This window comes from Glossina fuscipes, unplaced genomic scaffold (assembly GCF_014805625.2).
Source record: "Glossina fuscipes isolate IAEA_lab_2018 unplaced genomic scaffold, Yale_Gfus_2 0, whole genome shotgun sequence".
In the NCBI taxonomy this organism is placed as follows: Eukaryota; Metazoa; Arthropoda; class Insecta; order Diptera; family Glossinidae; genus Glossina; species Glossina fuscipes.
In genome coordinates this window covers 16,923,229-16,944,237 of record NW_023998414.1, presented here as the reverse complement: position 1 = coordinate 16,944,237, position 21,009 = coordinate 16,923,229, and the positions used below count along the sequence as shown (strand labels likewise).

The window sequence follows — 21,009 nt, the reverse complement described above, 5'->3', positions numbered from 1 at the left end:
TTTTTTTTTTTTTTTATTATTATTTTTTGTAACATTATTTCGGTGTCCTTTGGTCTCTAATTTTATGTTTGCGTATGGGCGTACGAGTATATATGTGTGTGTATGTGTGTGTATGTTTGTGCATGTGTTTATTGTGTCATAATACCTAATTGACAACTACATATATACATATATAATACATAAAAACATGTAATTGTCCTATATATGCTTTAATTTGTTTTTTTTTTTTTTTTTTATTTCACCACAATAACTAATTTTGCAATCCCTTATAATAAGCGTAACGTGAAAATTCACGTTTAAATAGAATATTAAAAAAAAAAAAAAAAAGATTGAATTCTTACTTCTTCAACCATTAAAGAATCTTTTGTGTTTTTTTCGCTTTCTCATTCTTAGATTCATAGAAGTCATAGGACTCTTAAGGCTTTTTAATATTTTTTTTTGCAAGCTGGTCACTTTATTCGTGTGTGCGTTCGTCCTTGAACTTTTTAAAATGGCAATAGAAAAAAGTGGTTGGAGAAGAAGGGCAACTGAAATCTAAAATAATTTTAAAAAGCATTGAAAATATGATTAATATATGATTGTTAATAAATTTAGGACTTAAGTACTTAAGTATCGTCTAAAATTGAACCTAAATCTTAATCCGGAGGAAGATCGCGAAATATTGACTTGTTTTAAGCTCCGTTTGTTTTCTCTATTCGTTTTGTGCGTGTTCTAACTCTCCTGCTCAAACTTAAATCCAAAGTAGATTTGCGAAACACCTATGAACTCTATCGCTTTGCGGCAATGTTAGCTTTGAATAAAGTTCAAGTGTTGTTTAATCAGATAATTGGACATCAATCGTCTTGAGCAGATAGGGCCATACTTCATTTTCTATGTTTGTTACTATGTTATTCCTCCTTCAACTCTTATTGGAGTACAGTCTGGTTTTTGCAGTAGGTCTGCCTGAATGAGTTTCTCGAGTTACGTGCTAGAGTGTCTACGATGTAGATTAAGGATTTTAGGAGTTTATCACTCGCTGCGGAGAAAGTCAGAATTTTCTTTTCTTGCTTTCCTTACTTGATTTACAAGCCTAACTAATAGCTTACGGCGCTCAGTGATATATTTAACATTGAGGCAAACCTGCTCTTATTATTGCTATGCAATCTTCTTTTCATATAAAACGAATCTTGGATTCAGTTAACTAAGGGAATCTTGCATTCGGTTAACTAAGGCCTCTTTCTTTTTTAAATACGAGCCATCACTTACGTCATATTTTCTACACCTGTAATGCGCAGTGAGGGGTCAGAAGAAAGAGCAGAGATAGACAGTGGCCGCAGTCAATCGATAAATCTTATGCGCTTACCGACAAAGTATTCACTCGCAGCTACGACCCAATATAAACAAAATAAGTGAACACTGACTTGATGGTCACGATGGTCATATCTACTCGGCTATGTGGCAATCGTTCCGATTCTTCAAGTCACTCTTAATGATGACACGGGTAGGTCGACTAACAATTACGGCTAAATTAGTAAAGAATTTGAGAATTTCAGAAGGTTTCTATTGGATAGATTTATAGATTTTATAAGTAAAATGACAGAATCAGTAATGGGGATGTGCTGCATGTGTATGGAGTACGGGAACATAAATAAACAGCAAACACTTCTATATATATAAAAAGAAGCCACTGGCCATCCATATTTAGTTAAAGTGAAAGTATAAAATTGCTTCGTCTGTTTCGAAACTCGAATGGTGTTCCAACCATCCCCTATAAGACTTATGCTGCTACCTTTACCACACTGTGCATGTGAAAGCGTTCATGTGTGTGTGCGTGTGTGCGTGCATAATTTTCCGTTAACACTTTATTATATGTAACCTACAGCAATCCGCATATCTTTACTTAAGAAACTAATGATGAGTTTATTGTGCTAAAATATTTGGTCACTGATTTTGCACAACAAAAAAAAAAAAAAAAAACCAAATAAATAAATAAAGAAATAAATAAAAAAAAGAGGAGAAAAAACTTTTACATATGTTAACATTTGTACGCTTTGTGAGCATATAAACAAAACAAGCACTTGCCAAAAGGAAGAGAGAAATATTTTTTCGATTTTGTTTTTTCGTCCTTTGACATTACGTACTGGTGTCAATTAGCTTTAAGCTACAAACAAAAAAACAAAGAAACCGAAACGAAGAAAAGCAAAGGGACAAGAGCAGACAAAAATGAACGAAATCGGTCGCCAACCCCCTCTTTTCCCGCATTCGCATATATGTGTACACATATACATGTAGTTATATACTATATAGTAGGGCTATAACTATACTTGAAATTCATATTTAAGCTTCTTGTTATCGATCCAACAATCACTCGCCCGTTACAAAGTAACATAACGTGGCTGTCAAATGCGAAATAGTGCATAATACTAAATGAAATATTGAATAAACAAAACACACTCGCATGCTATGGCTTTGCTTCTTCCTCTTTTTATTTTTATTTTATTTATTTATTTATTTTTTTTTTTTTGTTGTTTTTTTTTATCATTTTTGTCAAAGACCACAGAATTGCGAATGAAAACCCATCGCATCGATTGGCATATCATCCCTCAACTCAATTACCGTTACCGATTTTTAGACATTCAAAGTCTGCATATCATTAACAGACCACAATTAGTTTGATGCCGTTCCTCTCGTTGCCAAATTAATTACTTTATGCAACTTATGAATTTATTACCACATGGTAGCAAAACCAAAAAAAATAAATAAATAAATAAATAAATATAAATAAATAAATAAATAAAACCTACCGAGCTACGTAACGTACGAAACAATCTGATGTTATTAACGGCACAATACTATACATGCACATATTGTATGCATGGAATGTGTACTTAAGGATAAAGCGTAAATTGTAAGCGATAAATTTGTCCGCAAATTAAGTTTCGCCATCAATGGCACATACAAGCGTGCGATGCTGGATGTTGCGTATGGTATGCGGGGATAAATAGCTTTGACTCGGCAATTGCCACCAATCGGAGGTCGAACCATAACTGAATTAAGATAAAATTTATCGATATCTACGTATCTGCATTTATTAACATTTTACAATTGTGCATGTATGTAACATTGTAGGGAAAGAATTGAAAAAAAAAAAAAAACATTTTTTTTCCTCTTTGGGAAGAGAAGAACGCAATTCGTTAAATAGTGAACATAAGAAAGACACTGGACATTAAATTTTAATTCTTAAGATATCTTGTCTTTAAAAGCGCAGCGCAAACGAATTCATTCATTCATTCATTCATTCATTCATTCATTGCGGATCCTTTGATTTTAAAAAGTGTTTTCCACTGAACACCCTCATCATTTCAAGACTTATTTCGTCTCTTCTCTTCTTCTTTTCATATATATGCGTAGTTGTGGCACGAATTACGTTGTTGCATTGCTTTATAATAATTAACGATATGTACCGCAGCGTCGTGGCCTGAGAAGAATCACCTATCAAATGTTCGCTACGTATAGAAAAAGATGTCGAGGACGTTGTACAATACTTTTGTCTGCATTTTGTTTATATATATTTTGACTCGCTGTTCAGCCGTCTCCATCTGAAGCTGCCTTCAGTTTTCTATATGGCAGACAGACGGTTTAAGTTATCTTAAATTCACTCTCACCTATTAGAGCTATCCCTCTGTCAGATTAATTTTGAAAATGAACTAAATCCTCAGTCATGGTTGATGGTGTATTAATATAAATTAACAGCCGTTCATGTCCGTTTAACCATCTTTTGTACGCATGTTAAAAAGGAACGGGATCTTCTTCTCCATTTTCTTCTTACATCTTTCTTGATCATCTTGATCAGCTAAACTCTGACGGTGTCTCTCTTGCACGTGCGAGTAGCCTGCTGCCGGTGGCCATCAAAAATTATAGGTAGTGGGATATGAGAGAAGAATGGTATTTTTAAAGAACATAGCCCAAAAAGAGAAAACTAAGATTAGCTTTTTTGGACTTCGTTTTACAATTTCAGGACACGTTTGGTTGCCCGTTTTTTTTTTTTTTTTTTAGAACTACTTATCTTAAAGATATCGAAATCCTTTAATTTATTATAACAATAGTCGATGAATAGAATGCGAAATCCATATTTTCGAAGAGTGGTAGTTAGTGCATAAATTTCGATCGTCAATAGTGTTTCAGGCACAATTGTTAGAGAATGCTTTCCGCTCTTTATATATTCCTATCTTACATATATGGGAGCACTACAGAGTGAAGTGTATAATCCTTTCATAACACAAACAACAATTTAATTATATTCATTTCGCACAAATTTCGACGAGTTCCCTTATTTCTGTACGCTTGAATAAAAAAAAAAATAAAAATATTATAATGGGCCCATCATTTAACATCCTACATCGCCACTTTACGTAATACAATTATTGCTATGATGACTTCTTCCTATAAGACGTTATAAGGAAAGTGGTCGAAAAGGTGCTCCGTTCCGAACAATTTTGAAGAGAATTTTGCCCCTATCGATGTACCAAATTTCATCGAAATATGTCAAAAATTACGACCTGTAGGTTGACTGTCCGACTATGCGAGACTGACAGACGGAGTAGGGCTATAAGTTTAAATCGATCAGAAAGTCATTCTGAACCTGACGGCATAATATGTGGTGGGATAGCTCAAGACTTTCGTGGCGTTGCATACATTTTCACAAATTTAATATACCCATGTATATGAAAAGTAAAGTAGGTTCTAATGAAGCTAAACGATATCGTATCGATTTGACGAACTTGGACAACGGTGCCGCATGCCGAGAGAACACAAGTTTGTCACAGGAACCAAAATAAATGAGATAAATTCGCGATATCAGAGAGATATCGCTGTGCCCCAGACACAGTCCCACTTTACGACGGCATACTTTTTCATTAAAATATTTCATTATAGAAAGTTTTAAAGGTTTAGTAGTTTTCAAAAAAACCATTTATTCCCACGAAATTTCGAATTGGGAATTATTGAATGGCGGATTATTGATTGCGCATCATATTGTAAAGATTGTAACCAAATAATAATAATTATGAAATGTAGTTTTGGGAACAATGTAAGTAGCTTCTTCTCTTTTTTATTTTCGCATTTCAGATTCTGACTCAACAGATGCGGATGTTACAGCTCAGGATATACTTACTTGCGGAATGTGTCAAAAGGCATTCGCTTTAGCCGATATTGTCAAGTTTATTCAACACAAAGTATTGCAATGTAATAAAGAAAACTATGGCCAATGTTCCAATCAAGGTAAATATATGTAGTGTTTAGGTAATAAGCGTAAATCAAAGCAAGAACGCGTTAGAGAAATTGTGTATATCATACGTCATTCATCAACAGCTCCAACCAACGACAGAGCTGATGGCGAAGATGGACGGCCTCTGGGCTTAGCGAATCGGCGACCATCGATATCGTCAGGGCCTATTACGAGTCGTAAGCCATCTGCAGGAGGTTCCCGCATTCATACCCCACCACCCAGTCCGGCGGATATGCTAGCTGATGGTGCCTCAAGTACCCCTAAACGTTTAGTTGACGGTAAGTCTTAGTTGTTGCTTATGTGTTTTGTTTTTTTTTCTGTCCGCACCCCGCCCTCTCGTTTTGCTTTTAAAATTGTTGGATGAAATGACCAAACAATGTTTTTCACATAACTTTTAACAATAAACTTACATAACAGAAAATGATAACACAACGCCCAAGGAAATGGAAGCCAGCGCTAGCAGAGAGGAGAACATTAAAATCAGTGATAATAATGAGGATATACCAAAAACTCTCGCTAGCATTAAACAAGAACGTATCGAAGATGCTGAGAGTGAAAACATCGAGGATTGTTACAACGACAACAACAATAATAGTAACGAGAACGACGATGGCCAGCCAGTGACAAAACGACCAAAAATCGAATTTGCCGATGCGGAATCGAATACATTGCAAACAGGTGAGCACAAGGAGTATTAAAAAGCATTTCATAATTAAAATATCTTCTGAAATTTTCAAATTTTGCACAAAACATACCCGAAGCGTATGTATGGGTAAAATTTTAATTAAAAATTTTCCAATGACCACCATCATCTCACATCCGCATTATCCTTATGATTGTTGTTCCTCTTATTGTTGCTGTTTTTATTATTATTATTGCTGTTGTTTTTGTTGTTGCTACTGCTGTTGCTGCTACTGTTGATGATAATGTTGTTGTTGTTGTTGTGTATTAAAACTGTCCATGGAATATTGAAAAAAAAAAAAAAAACTCTAAAACCTGATAAACGAGCCTCAAGGCTACTGCTGAACACTAGATTAATATTCATCGTTATCAACGTTCGGCTGCTGATGTTAAGCATGCAGATGTGCAATCAGTTGATGAGTGCGGTGTTGGTGGTGACAGCAGTGGCAGTCACCGTGGTACTGGTAGTGGTAGTCGTAACGGTAGTGGTTGTGTGGTATGACTTTTGTGTGACCATTCGTTTCACATGCCATTAAGTTGTTAGCACAAGTCCTTTGATGCAAAATTACAAAATGTTAAATCAAAAAACGAAAGCACACCCGTTTACAGGAATGACAAACACCAACAACAATAACAATAATTACAACAACTAAAAAGAAAAACTAAAAAAAAAAAAAAAAAACATAAAAACAAAGGTCGAACATTAACATCAAAGCGAGCGTAAAAATGTTTTTACTGTTGTTGTCGGCAAGTATGACACAATACGAAAGATAAGCTCGTATTATGCACACCAAGTCAGGCATGCCCGTCCATAGTATAAAGACTGCATAAATATACATGGATACACACACACACACACACACACACACACACACGCACACACAAATACATTAACGTATAAGTTGTCCTTAAACAACAAAATGTAAAACAAAAAAAAAAAAAAAAAGAGAAAAGTATTTTATTTGCATGTGTGTTTTTGTGTCAAACAAATTTTTTATTTTTTATTTTTAGTATTTATTTTTGCTGTTGATGTTTTTCATATTCGTTCCAAATAGTGTTTTTATTATTAAAGCGCTAAAAAAATCAAACTCTTCGTTTGACAAACGTCATTATTGCTTACACACAATCGTCAAAAGTGCGGGAAAATGTCAATCACGCCAAGCAAACCCCCCGCTTCACGCATACACAACAGAAAGCACTCGTTAAATTTATATGTTTGTGTTTGTGTGTGTGTGTGTGTGCGTATGTGTAGTGTAGTGTTTTTATACTTTATTTATATACATATATATTATTATTGTTATAATTCACAATATATGAGAGTTCTCTCGCTCTCGCTGTCTTTCCCTCTGCTCTCCTCGTTCGATAAGCGCGCTAGCGTTGTGTAGGTTATATATAATGTGCATATGAAAGCAATAATTTTTTAACATAACTTTGAAAATCATTTCAATGATCGTTTAATGTTTTTTTTTTTTTTTTTTTTTTTTTTAAGGGGTGAGTTTGTTTTCTTTTGGCATATATTTTTAATTTAATTTATATTATTTAACCCTTATTATTGTATATTGTATTATAACATTATATTGGCATTGGATGCTCTTGTAATTCTACTATTCAACCGTAAAGGTCAGTTATATTTGGATAACAAATTGCATTTTGCATGTAAGCGCGCAAAGGCGCGCGCTTTATCGCATGTTTTCGTTAAAAAGTATTTAAAGCTGAATTGAACGACATGTTTCAAGTGAATGGTCAAAGTGGTCGAACCCGAACCAGATGAAATGAAAGGGTCAAATCATATCACAAGTCATTCAAGAGTTCAAAGGACAATGAAATTTTATCATAAGCAATTATGTGCCATCGAAAGACAATATACATAGGTGTTTATAAAGGGAAATTATCGCATTCTTTTTAATATTTATTTCATGCTATCTAAAGGGTTCTATTTTTCTATACAAGCATCTTTGACTTCTCGCGATAAATTCGTACACAATTGTTTACTCACCTTGACTTACTAACTGAAAATTGTCAATTCAGTCATTTTCGCTTCGATTAAATGAATTGCATTAGCTATAAATGTAAAGTGCACTGTAAGAAGCTTTTAAGTTTCGACAAATACACACACAATCCATGCATATCAAGTCATTAAATCATCCCACTCGCTTTAAAGGACCGAAATCATCGAATCTTTGCGGTTAACATATATAGTCATTCGTCAATTGTGAAGTGAATAGTGCGCGGAAATGAAGAACCGCTTTAAATGTGCGCGGACACTCTACGTATTATTACTAAAGCAAAACACGTAACAATATTATAATCGGTCAAGGCCGACCTTTAACCATTTCCACTCTTTATATCGACTATGTCTCGACATTGTACATCTTCCACTAACTTCTATGCCAAGCTAGCGACAGTAGCGACAGTATATTCCTTCAAATTATTAAATTGTTTTCTTTTTTTAAATATTAAATGTATCGTATTCGGAATACTTTAGATTTTCTTTTTCATGCTGTTTTCGTGAATCAATCAAGAGGCTGACGGTGGTCAAAAAAAAAAAATGTTGAAATGCAAAGGTTAATATACCATTTCCTACATCATTTCCTCGAATAGAATTCTTGATTTATTTTGATGAAATGGCACGACGTGGTCGAAATCTATAGCGTCTAATTACGATAAAAACCAATTTCCTAATAAATAAATCAAAAAACTGCAAACATTGGAATGCCAAAATCTATCATTAAATACTTTACGTATACTTCACTTAACTCATATGACGACATTTCAAAATAACACTTTATATGGGAAGTTGTCAGAAAAGTGGTCCGATCCGAACCGCTTTCAATAGAATTTGTCCCTGGGCCACAGTACCTTGGTGTGTCAAATTTCATAAAATATCTCAGAAATTATGTCCTGCAGGTTAGGCATAGCCATATATATGGTCGAGCAGAGAAGTTGTCAAATAAAAATAACATATTGAAGAAAGAAGAAATTATTCTGATTCAATCAGTTTAATAACACTAGGTAGTACACTAACTCATTGCAAATGTTACATGTGCCCACACAAGCTTACCATAGCCTACATCACAAACTGATTTGCACATATCGTCGTTTTGAAGTCCATCCCAAGACGTATAATACATTGGATATATCAAATGCTTGTAAATGGTAGGAGAGAGACAATATGAGACAATATCCGTAAGTATTAGAGTGAATCGATTTATGCTATCCGTCTTTCTCCTTCTCTGCCAATCCATTATGCATTAAAAATTATAACTCATAATAAATCATAAATTTGGATTTCGAATGGGACAATGTTAGCCACACGTTAGGCCCATAGAGCAACATGCTTTGAAAGTCCTTTTCTCTTCTTCTCACGGGATTCTGCATACCTTACGCAGGTATCGTAGCTGGCAGGGACTGTAGTTCTAAAATAATCGACGTATCCGAAATTATCGCACCGATCTTGTATACTAACAGACGAGCATGGCGAGAAGTACAAGTACAAGTGCCATGTTTTTTGGATTAACAATATTGCCGTATAGGCGCAGTAAATGCACACATTGCAATGTAAATTAATTAGATGATACCTGAGATACGGTTTATTGGGAAGAAAGCGAAACGAGATATAGCAATAAGACGATACTAACGTAAAGCATTCCCTTTAAAAACCAAAAAGTCCATCCGCCAGCCGATCGCCTCAACTAGCATTCCACATTGTGAATGTTCTTACAGAGAAGCCTGGCTAAATACTAGTGAATACGCTGAATGTAGCAGTACTTGCCACTCGAGCAGCCACAGGCTGACTTTGTGTCTATTAACAGCTACTGCTGAACTTTTTGCAGCAATACATCATTCAATTTATTCGATTGAGGTCGTTAAACATTCACCACTTTTAAACCGTTGAAAGCAAAACCGACAATTGTGATATGGTAGCGCAGCACCACCCTAACCTTTTAAAAGTGCTTGATGAGCTTCGGCAGCAGATTTCTTCGAATCAAACGACAATAGTAATGAATGTCGAAAATGCGAACTTGACCGTTCCATGATTAGCGCCTGTATGCACTGGATAACTCAATAGTACTGAATGAAAAACTCTTATAAGATAAAATGTAGAGATATGTGATATCCATCGAATTCAACATAGCATAACATAAACATAAATACTCCGAATTATCTTATCATATTCACCAATAGAAGTCGCTCTGATCTCTGACTATTATTTAAGCAAAAGTCAAAACAAAATCAATTATTTTACTAAAGACATTTTTCCGACTTCAAAACAAGCATAGCTATATTGCATATAATCGCATCCGGCGGTATCTCTAAAGTGATGAACGCGATATTCACGTCACATAACTGGGCGTTAATATGTAGATTCTAAGATCCTTCGAGGATATCCGGAGCGTAACTTATCTTGAACGGCAACTTATTAAGGATTTTTTCTTGTCTTCTCTTTTCGGCCCATATTGTATTTACGTGATTCATTTAATGGAACAAAAGGAGGGTTTTCGTGCTTTAACTCGTTAAAGCAAAAAACATTTCCGACATTTTTCATGTCTTATCTTTTTAAAAATTACACTCCATTTTAGTAGACTCTTCGATGTTGATAATAATTGAGTACATAATTAACTCAATCGATTTTCTCATGGAAAGCTATGTCTATCGTCTACTTAATGAGCGACCTGAACGAATAATTGCACAAATTATTTAGCCTCAGAAAACATGCTCGTCATTTAATTCCACTGTTTTGCAAAAAAATTAGTCACAATTTGCTTACTGTGACTGCGCACATACACATACATGACAATCTATCAGTCAGTAGTCCAAGTATCAAAAGAAAACACTCAATATCTTTATACCACTATACGGCTCCGAATTATCAGGATAAACATATTTCATTACAAGATTTGGAACATCCAATCCATTGTCTGTCGTCCAATTGAGTCCAACTTTACGTCGAAAACAAAATTATATAGGAAAACTGCGGGCAAGCAAAAAAAAAAAAAAACTTAAATAAACAAACTTAAATCAATTCAGTAAGTGCTTCTGGATCGATCGGTACAATAAAAGGCGTGTTCTATCTCAATACTTTTGTGGGTGTTACTTGTACAAACAGATCTCTTTTGTGGCTTTTGTGGGAAACAATATCACGCAGTTTAAGTCCTGCGGCTTCCGATGGTACACGATTTAATTTGACAAGCGATAACCTAAGCCCCTTAAGGAGTAGGGCAATCCCCATTTAAGGGGACCAACTACTCCTGCAGTACCAAAATAGAAAATGGGCGTGAGACATTCTCTCGCTTATGCGTCGAGGTCCATCTAATATCTATTAGATAGTCCCCCGTGAAGTTTGGGCGTAGCTGCAGCCGCCACGATACTTCCCGAAGGTCCGTACCCTTCAGTCAGGCAAGAAGACATCTATCCCCGGTATTCAGATGTGGACTGCGCACCATCAAACCAAGAGCAATTTTACTTTTGGGTAACCTGATCCCCGTTAACACCCATAATTTCATGACTTATCGTTCAATTTTTGGACTTACGCCTTACTGTACAGCTTTGGGCGCTCTCTTGCAGTACGCGGCCGTTGCTTTTGAATCTGACAAACACCGCGAAAAGCTATCCAGTACACTATCCTATCCCGAGGAAATAATACTTCCAAGAACTTCATCACACAGCACACACCCAACTATGCCCCAGCCCATTTAAACTACGTTGACCATCAGAAACTGAGCAAATTTGATTACCTCTATAAAAAAGAATCAAATGGGAGAATAAAAGAGATCAATTTTATAGAAAGCACCATGAAACGGTGAGGATTTCGGTGCGCCTATGATCCTCCTAAGAATCATATAGCTTCTCTCCCCACTTGCACATATACAAAAAAAAAACTCATATATTGTCAATGTGTCTTGTAAATAAATTTACAAAGTATGGATTTAATGGCTGCCGGATAATCTAGACCATAGCTCGGCTGAATTAAAAATTCTTCCGCATTTGAGATTTGAACCCGTGACCATTAGAGTTGCTCGGACTGACTATCCATATGGTTTTCTTAGTTGTTCTCTGAACTCTGAACTTAGATCGTACGTACCAATTTTATTCCACGCTAAACAAAAAGTCGAATTTAGCCAGAACCAGTAACCGTTCGCGTCCCGCTGTTCGATGTATTGAGACATTATTACCACCAAAGTGGAAAAGTTGCCTTATAATGCCATGATTTTTATCATATAATAGAACATGTTAAGGAAATTAAACATAAGAATATTCGAAAGTAAACTGAAAGCTAGACCTGGTTACACTATTCCGACTGTATGTATTGTAAATCTTCCGCAAATTCTTCTAATGCATGTCTTGGGATTTCGTTTTTCAATCAACCGGCGTAACGTAAACATATGGCTTCTTCTAACACACGTAGAAACATTACAGTGAACTGCAGAATACCAATAATTATCCTATACCGGTTGATGAAGTTATTGACATAACGGAAAAAATAGTTCGACCCGAACCATTTCCAATAGAGTTCATCCTTGAGACAAAACAGATCGGTGTACAAAGTTGAACGATGATAAAAAACGGATAGACGAGTTTAAATCGATTCATAAGGTGATTTCAAAATTGAGCGGTCTACTACTAAAAGATGCACCTATATCCAACCCGACTGGATAAACGTTTCTACAAACTTTATGCAGCTTTGTACCACAAGTGGTGCAAGTTGTAGTAACGAAAGCACTCTATAAGTTGGTCAGAGTGTTTTAAGAAGAGCACGGCTTGCTTGAAATGCTTCTTAACTCAATTTACTTAGTTCTTTCAATGGTATAGAGACTTAATTATTCAAATTTCAAATTTCATAACATATGGAAGCCATTATTTTCGAATGCGTACATTTGATGGCTGGTTAACCTTTCGCTTAAGTTATGCGCAAAGCTTTTAACATTGTACTCAAATCAAAGAAAAATGAATGAATCTTTAAGTCAAACGTATAGGTCAGAACATATGTACGGTAACTTTAAAGTAATCTTCCAGTTAAGAGCGTATACTGCAAGAAATTAAGTTAATTTTCCTGTGCAATCGTAATAGTCATCTTCATTGTCCGACATATACCTTTGATGATGATGATAATGATGATGATATGTTGTGCTCTCGATTTTATTTAGCCCACACATTTACAGTGGTTACTCAAGCGAATTTCTTTTCACTTCGATAATATCCTTACACAAAAACATACACAAACAAATATTTACGTATCTCGTATTTATACGTACTCTTGTATGAGTTTCCTTTGTTGACCGCTAAAAGTCCTCTGCAGACGTAAACAATTTTCTCTTTTCTATTCTCTTTTTTCTATTTTCCATTTTTTCTTTTTTGCTTTATTTTTGTTTTTTTTTTTTTTTTTTTTGTTTTGTTTTTCTTCAAATGTTAATTTGTAGTAAAAGTTTTCACAACGATGATGACGATATAAGTGTAGTTATATCACTGCATACACAGGTAGTTATGTTATACATGTTCTGTTTTTACAATGTCTCACGGTTGTTGTCTGATAATGAAGACAACAATGGACCGCCACTGTCACTTCTTTATTCAAATGTACATGAGTACGTATGTGCAGGAAAATATTCATATCTACGCTTAGTAGTATGCTACTGTGTGTGTGTGTGTGTGTGTGTGTCGGTGAGTGAAATAAACCGTATATGTTCTGCGAACATATCAAAGCCCGAAAATGAAAACTTGTAAAGAATTTCCATCCATTTGTCTTAAACAATTTTTGAAGATCCTTTTGCAAAGTTTCAAAGATCTAAAGGCACCCGCACTTACCATCTGAGCACACACCCATTTACTCGGCGCCTACTACTCTCCTATCTCTGCTTTCCATTACCGACCTCTTTCTAACCGTCACCGTGTGACACATATATATGTGGGACATCCCCCCCCCCTTATACATGATTATTGATATGAAACATATACATATATGAAGCAACTCAAGATTATCTTCACTTTAGGGGTCAGGTCCTTTTTCGTAGCTATTAAATTTTAGTTATTTCAACTAAATTTGAATTTTCATTTGAATTTTCAATTATAGTAAAAATGCTCGTAATAATAGGCCTGGAGTGAATAGATGAATATGCTTTAATAATGTAAAAGCTTAATACATATTCAAAATATGCACTTTTGATCAGAACACTAAACAGGCAGAAAGGCAGAAAACGACCTTTTCATTGGTTCGTACAATGACCTACAGCTATAAGCTGTGACTATTAACGAATCCAGGTGATTTTGAAAAAATATCAACCTCTAAACAAAATTGATCAAACCTCCATGACATCGCGGTGATTAGTTTACAAGTTATATAGTTACTTGAATAATATATAATATATCATCAAAATGATTGCTTAATCACCGCATAATATGGAGATACCTTCTGCGACGAATAAGCCCACGTCTGAGACCGTAAATACCATAACAATTTGGAAATGCTACAAACAGTTCATCAACTGCAAGAAACTTGAAAATTGTACAGAAAATTACGACAGGATAAGAGCAGAGGCACTAAAGCTCGAAACCTACGGCATCGTGAAAGGCATCGTGAAACTATTGATTGTATATTCAGGAAAATTTCTACATGAATTTGTCATCCTCTTCTCGAGTTCCGAGACACATTTTATAGACAACATCGAGATACGTTGAAGGTGTATACGCTTAATCGGAAGGAAAGTTCAGGCAAAGAAAATATATATTCTGGATCAGTAACAAATTGTAAATCATTTTTGACACTATACTTAGCGTCTGTCCGTCGGTCTGAATACATAAACGGGAGGATGAAGATATTGAAAGTTGCTTTAGACGGACTGGCAATGACAATTAGCTGACACAATGGAGAACGTCTAGGCGGGCCCAGTGCTATAGGGGAACTGAAAACATTTCATATCTTATATTCTATAACAAATATAACGGTAAAAATTTTCATAAAGACGTAGTCCTACAGACGATCCCGCATCACCTATACAAAAATAGAAGACACCAGTCACACCCATCAATGCAATAAATTTCTTTGTAATTAATTTTCTTTTTTTTAAACAGAAGTATTGAGTACAAAAGATTCGGCCACAGTTGCATAAAAATTTTCGTATTTGTTTTAACTCATGAATGTTTGCGCGCATATGTTCTATCCGTTTCATAACAACCAATTATCAACTTTATTAGAGGAAAGATGAGAGAGAGAGAGAGAGAGAGAGAGATGGAGTGAGGGAGAGAGAGAGAGAGAGAGAGTGAGAGAGATGGAGAAAAGGAGAGAGGGTAAAAGAGAGAAGAAGCAACAAAAGTCTAACATCACACTGGTTGACAATCAAAATTTATTTTTCACTTTTTTTTTTTTTTTCTTTCCGCATCGGTTTCATTTATATATTAAAAATTTAACAACGAAAACAAAAATGACGTAATATCTGTAATTTAATTACAATCCTTTGTTAAGTCGACAGTAACTCGAATTGATTTAAAAAGTGACTAAACGAAAAAAGGCAATATTTGGTTCGAAGCAAATCTTAAATACCCTTTAAATTTTTGCATTACATACTAGATAATAGATACACTCTGGCAGACCAGAATTTTCACATTCACAAGGTTTAATACTTTTTAGATTATCTTATATATGAAATAAGTCAAAAATGCCAACAAACAGATAAGACTTGCTTCTAAGCTTCCATCCAAGGTATGGCAAACATCAGATTAAGGTGGAGGCTATGGCTACACCTAAGCGTACGCTATAAGCAAATTGAAGCGCGAATAGAAGTGTACGAATAGGCCTCCAAGGCCTATTAAGCCACTGAATGAATGAATGAATCGATCAAAATTTTTAAAAATACTCGCATCGTTTTAAAAAGAGTGAAAGATGCGTTTATCATGCTAATGTTCTTGAATTTTGACAAACGAACTGATAACGACTCTCTCCCGTCGTTCTGGCAAGGTATGCAAGAGGAGGAGGAGGGAGGAGTTAGTTAATTAGTTCCTAAATTGGAGAAAATAATATTTAAAGCGTTCACAGTAACTAGAAAGTGGGAAAATATTAGTAATCAGCATTTGATAAATCAGTTTCGAAGAGCATCATCTATATATGCATATATATATAGTAACGTGAACACATACTGAACACGTACGGCAATGGGGGTCCGTGCGAGGCGATATGACTCCGAAATAGATATTAGTTGTCAATCTCTCTAAGGATGCATGCATAATCCGTTTTGATCGAAAAATATGCATGTTTTATGGGATCGACGTTTCGCCTTTCTTTCTTTTTTTACACGGTATAAACGTGGTGATAAATTGAATGTATTTGCAATTTTTGCGTTAATTTGCACGTTTTTTCATATTTACATATAAATATTATTTATGTAGAAAATGTAAAGTGCTTCTTACACTCTCGGCAAATACAACTCGGCACTTGCATACGCACAAGTATATTTAAAGTTGTCAAAATGACATACAATGACAATTTGCTATGACACTATGTGATGAGAATCGCATAAATGAATTGTGGTTTCACAATCGCAATTATTTTTGTTGGATAAATCTAATTACGTAACATTTCGATGTGTATGCGCACTCATAAAGCATTTATGCGTGTGTGTGTGTATGTGTGTATATTTGTATGGTTTATATGTATGTATTGTTGAATGCGTGGATGGTAATGGCATCGTAACGTATTATCTACCTGATGTCCGTAATCCTCTACATACACAAATATTCATGTGTGCTTGTGTATTCAGGTATTTATATATTAACGTACGTTTGTGTATGTTTGCAATATGTAACAATAATCTGAAAATGTCATGTTAACGCTAATGTTATATTATACATAATATGACGGCTTATATGTACGCTTGCTTGTGCTTTAAAGTGAAAGGATTCAAACACGGCCACTAACTCCACAACTACCTTACGCTTATCCATTCATTCATTCAGCGTCTCATTGTGCAGCTTTCCGATTTTTGAAAATTGAAAAACAACAAAAAAAATTTGCCCATTAAATCTATAAAGGCTGCACAAAAATCCCTAATCAGCCCGGTTCGTCGCACAATAAATACAAAGCTCTTCTTAGATTTATTTTAGACGCATTTCGTCTGGATCGGGATCTTAAATGTAAGCGAAATGTAAGCGTATCCCTGAAATATGGAAAGTACTTCTATCGAATAAACTGATTATGAAATTTTGCGCAGGCAAGGCACCCTTTCCTCTTTCCTCTTGTACTAACTGCGAATATTATGTATTCCATTGGGAGAAAGGATTTAATTTTTCAAGTAAGAGGAAAAAAAAATGTTTTCCAACTTTTCAAAAAGAATTTTATCGAAATGTAACGCATAAAGGACAACACTAAGCCGCCGAGAAGCGGAAGTAGAAGCGACGAAAACTTAGAAAGCATAGTAAAGAAGAGATAAAGATAAAGATAAGAATAATAATAAAAGAGTGTGTGTGTGTGTGAGAGAGAGAGAGAGGGCGACAGAGAGGGAGGGAGAGGAAAGGGACCGTTGACGTGAGCAATTATGACATCAAAATTGATGGGCTCTTAGCACAAATCAACGGGCGGTCAATTGTTTTCGTTATAGCTGGTTGTCAAATGCGGTCACTTATCTGTTACGCTTTGTTAATACAGGGTGTGGGTAGTATCTCTTTCACAATTTTTTCTATACGCTTACATACATACATTTATGCACTTATTAAAAGGGTTATACCTCGAACTGCCAAAAGCAGACAAAGCAATCTTTCCCCTCTTGCCAAAGATTTGATAAGAATTTGTCTGGCAACAGAAAAGCCGCATGCATAACTATCATATGTATAAACAATATGTTTGGGTCGCCTTAAGAAGACGACAGGAAAGAATGCGTTTGTTCAGCTCCTGCAGTGAGCTTCATGTGGTTGATACAAGTCTTCTTCGTCAGAGATCCAGGATATAATAGCATCCTAGTGCACTAGACCATATGACTACGTTATCCTGTATCAACAACGGCAACAACAGCAACAACAGCAACAACAATAGCAGCAGCAGCAGCAGCAGAAGTAGCAGCGCCAGCAGCAGTGCAACGTTTATTACTTAACCCGCCGTAAATACTCATGTGAATGACGCGTGACATGCTTGCGACAAATATTCTAAACGCAAGATTATCATTTAGTCAGTCAGAGTTTCATCCCATTGTCTGTTGTTATAAGAGCATTATTGGATTTCTTTATATAACTTTTTTGTTTTGGTTTTTTTACAAAACAAAAAAAAGAAATAAAGCAAGAAAAAAACCCCAAAAAGCAAATAAAAGTAAAAGTACATGATACGCGCATGTCGTCAACTATTATTATTTATAATTTTTTGTCATTTCTTGTTAAACCCTTCCCGTCAGATGTCTGTACCTCATTGTATCTATCTACTATTTACCATTCAACAACAACATAAACATAACAACAATAACAACAACCCCTATTAAGCAACTGCTAGATAATCATGAAGCGTTCCTTCGCACCTCATTTTTAGGATTTTTTCCCCTTTTTTTTTTTTTATTGCTGGTTCTTGTTTCTTTTAATTTAAATTCATTTGCATTTCCGCTCATCGAAAATATGATCTACGCGACCCTTGTACGCTTATCGTTTATACATTAGGCCCGAGATGAGTTAACCTTTGACGTGCTGTCTTTTTTTATTTTTTTATTTTTATTTTTTTTTTTTTGGCCTTTCACTATCACCGAAGGAAATAAATATGTGATCGTCATCTATTTTAAGATCCTGATGCTTCTCTGCACGAGCTAAACGCACGAATTCGCGGTTACTCGATATGCTTATGCTGGCATACGAATATATTTAAAATACAAAAGTGCAGACCACACTTTCTTTCTTAAAATATTCAAAAAAAAAAAAAAATAAAAAAATAAATAAATAAAATAATTTTGTTTTTTGGAAAAAAATCATCATTCAGCAGCTGCTCCCGTGATCCTTGAAAATTACGACTATTACGTGCATGTACATAAAAAAGAAAGAAAAAAAAAGAGGAACGCGCCTGGTTTGTCAATAGCGCGTCGTGTTTTAAACGTCGAGCCCTGTAAATGATGGAAAATAAATTATTTAAGTATGGGGGTAAAATCATAATGATTTGGACGTGTTTGTGCGTGTTTACATGCGGTTCCACATATGTACATATTTTATTGTCGAGTTTTTTTTTTTTTTTATTTTTTTTTTATTATTTTTTGCACTTTTTGCAAGGGAAATTGTACCTTTTTTTTGCGGTCGTTACTTTAAATTGCGAATTTCGTTTTTCATAATCGAAAAGCGAAATTTTGCAGAAAACCATTTTTTAAGTAACATATGGCGTTGTCGTCACAAATTATGGACATAAAATTGTTTGAATGGTCTCTACGCTCGCATTGGTCCATACTAAACACCCTTTAACCGCTATAGGGATCAATTGAAAACTTCCACCGTACGTACGCTTACGATATATCATGATACGACGCCACACTTGTTCATTTTAAAACGCTTTAATACATTCGCTACGGTTAGGAGGCAACGTAAAATGCGATGTAAACTATCCAATGGCGGTCATTTGTATGCGTAACATAAACGTCAACCAGCCATATATTCAGATCGCATTTATTTAAGCTTAAGGACCGTATGTATGTCTATGTATGGTATGGTGTTTTTTTTTTTTTTTTATTTTTTTTTTTATTTAGTTGTTTTTACAACGTTTGACAAACATTTTTGAAAATGCCACCGTACTGCTCTTGCCAGCGAAACTGTTGAGCGAGTGCTGTCTGGCTAACGGAAGTGAATTCGTGTACAAGCAGAAAACCATGCCGACGGTGTGGGCCGTACACACCAAAAAATCTAAATCGAACAACAAATACAGATGTGCTGCCTGCTTGCCTGCCATAAGCATCTTCAAGACTTTTTGGTTTTCTTTTTTTTTTTTATATATTTTTTGTTTTCTTTTTTTTTTTTTTTGTGTTTTTTTTTTTATTATTGTCTGGTTGTTTGCCCAGCCAAGAAAATCAAGGTGTGTTGCGTGACGTTACATTTCAACTTTAAAGATCGTTATGCTAACACGACGACAACGTAGACTACGACAATAACGCTCTCTACCACTAATATCAAGAAGAATTTTCGCATACACATATATATATATATATATATACATTTGATATTATAGTTGCCTACACAGAGCAGCGCGTCCGCACCTAAGATTCATTTATAATGAGTGCACACCACAACCGACAATTACGATTGCGATTGCGATTGAAAGAGCAACTTGGTCGATACATGCTATGATTGCAATTTGACGACGATTCCCATCTCATGAGAGGTGCGCGCTTTTAAATATTGTCGCGTGGTTACCGCGAAAATATTACCGATTCTTGTTGTCTTATTGTTGTTGCAATTGTTGTATTAGACTACACAATCATTGCGTTTTCGCACACTATTAATTATTTTAATGAAATCATATCGGGCAAGAAATTTAGGGATAGGTGTAGTTGCATTCATTTGCTCATTTGCATAAAACGCATATTGGTGTAAATACATCCACCTATATGTGTATAATCATACATACGCACACATATAAACGCATACACCAACGTCGATCAAGACATCTGTAGGAAGCTATGGAAGCCCTTACAAATATCTTAAACGAAGTTAAAAAACTTATTGACTTTAAAATATATTTGCGCTTACACTTTTTTTGGTTCTGGTCTATTTTTTGTGTTTTTCTTTTCTTCTTCTTTGTTTTTTTTTTTTTTTTTACTTACAGAGCCCAGCAATTACACATGTTCTACCTGCAAAACGCGTCACAACTCTGCTTGGCGTCTTATTCAACACGTACAACACTCGCATGGAGTGAAAATATATGTTGAATCTCCAAATACTGCGACGTCAAGTGATGTTACGCAAACGACATTGGGCTCGCCGGTACTAGGTCAACCGAAATCGAACATGCCCAGTGCTAACAATTGCTCTAGCAGCAGTAATAATTTGTTGGATACATCGTCTTTAAGTAATCAGAGTAAGAATATTGCGCAACACCAACAGCATCAACAGCATCAGCAGCATCA

General features: G+C 35.2%; 1 protein-coding gene across 1 annotated transcript in view; it reads left to right on the top strand.

The window, feature by feature from the left end:
- The window catches only part of LOC119641037 (B-cell lymphoma/leukemia 11B), a 36,871-nt gene that overhangs the window by 13,346 nt on the left and 2,516 nt on the right, over window positions 1–21,009 (top strand). The window contains 4 exon segments of the mRNA XM_038039459.1: window positions 5,107–5,259; window positions 5,350–5,544; window positions 5,684–5,944; window positions 20,709–21,009. Coding sequence (XP_037895387.1) covers window positions 5,107–5,259; window positions 5,350–5,544; window positions 5,684–5,944; window positions 20,709–21,009 — 910 coding nt within the window.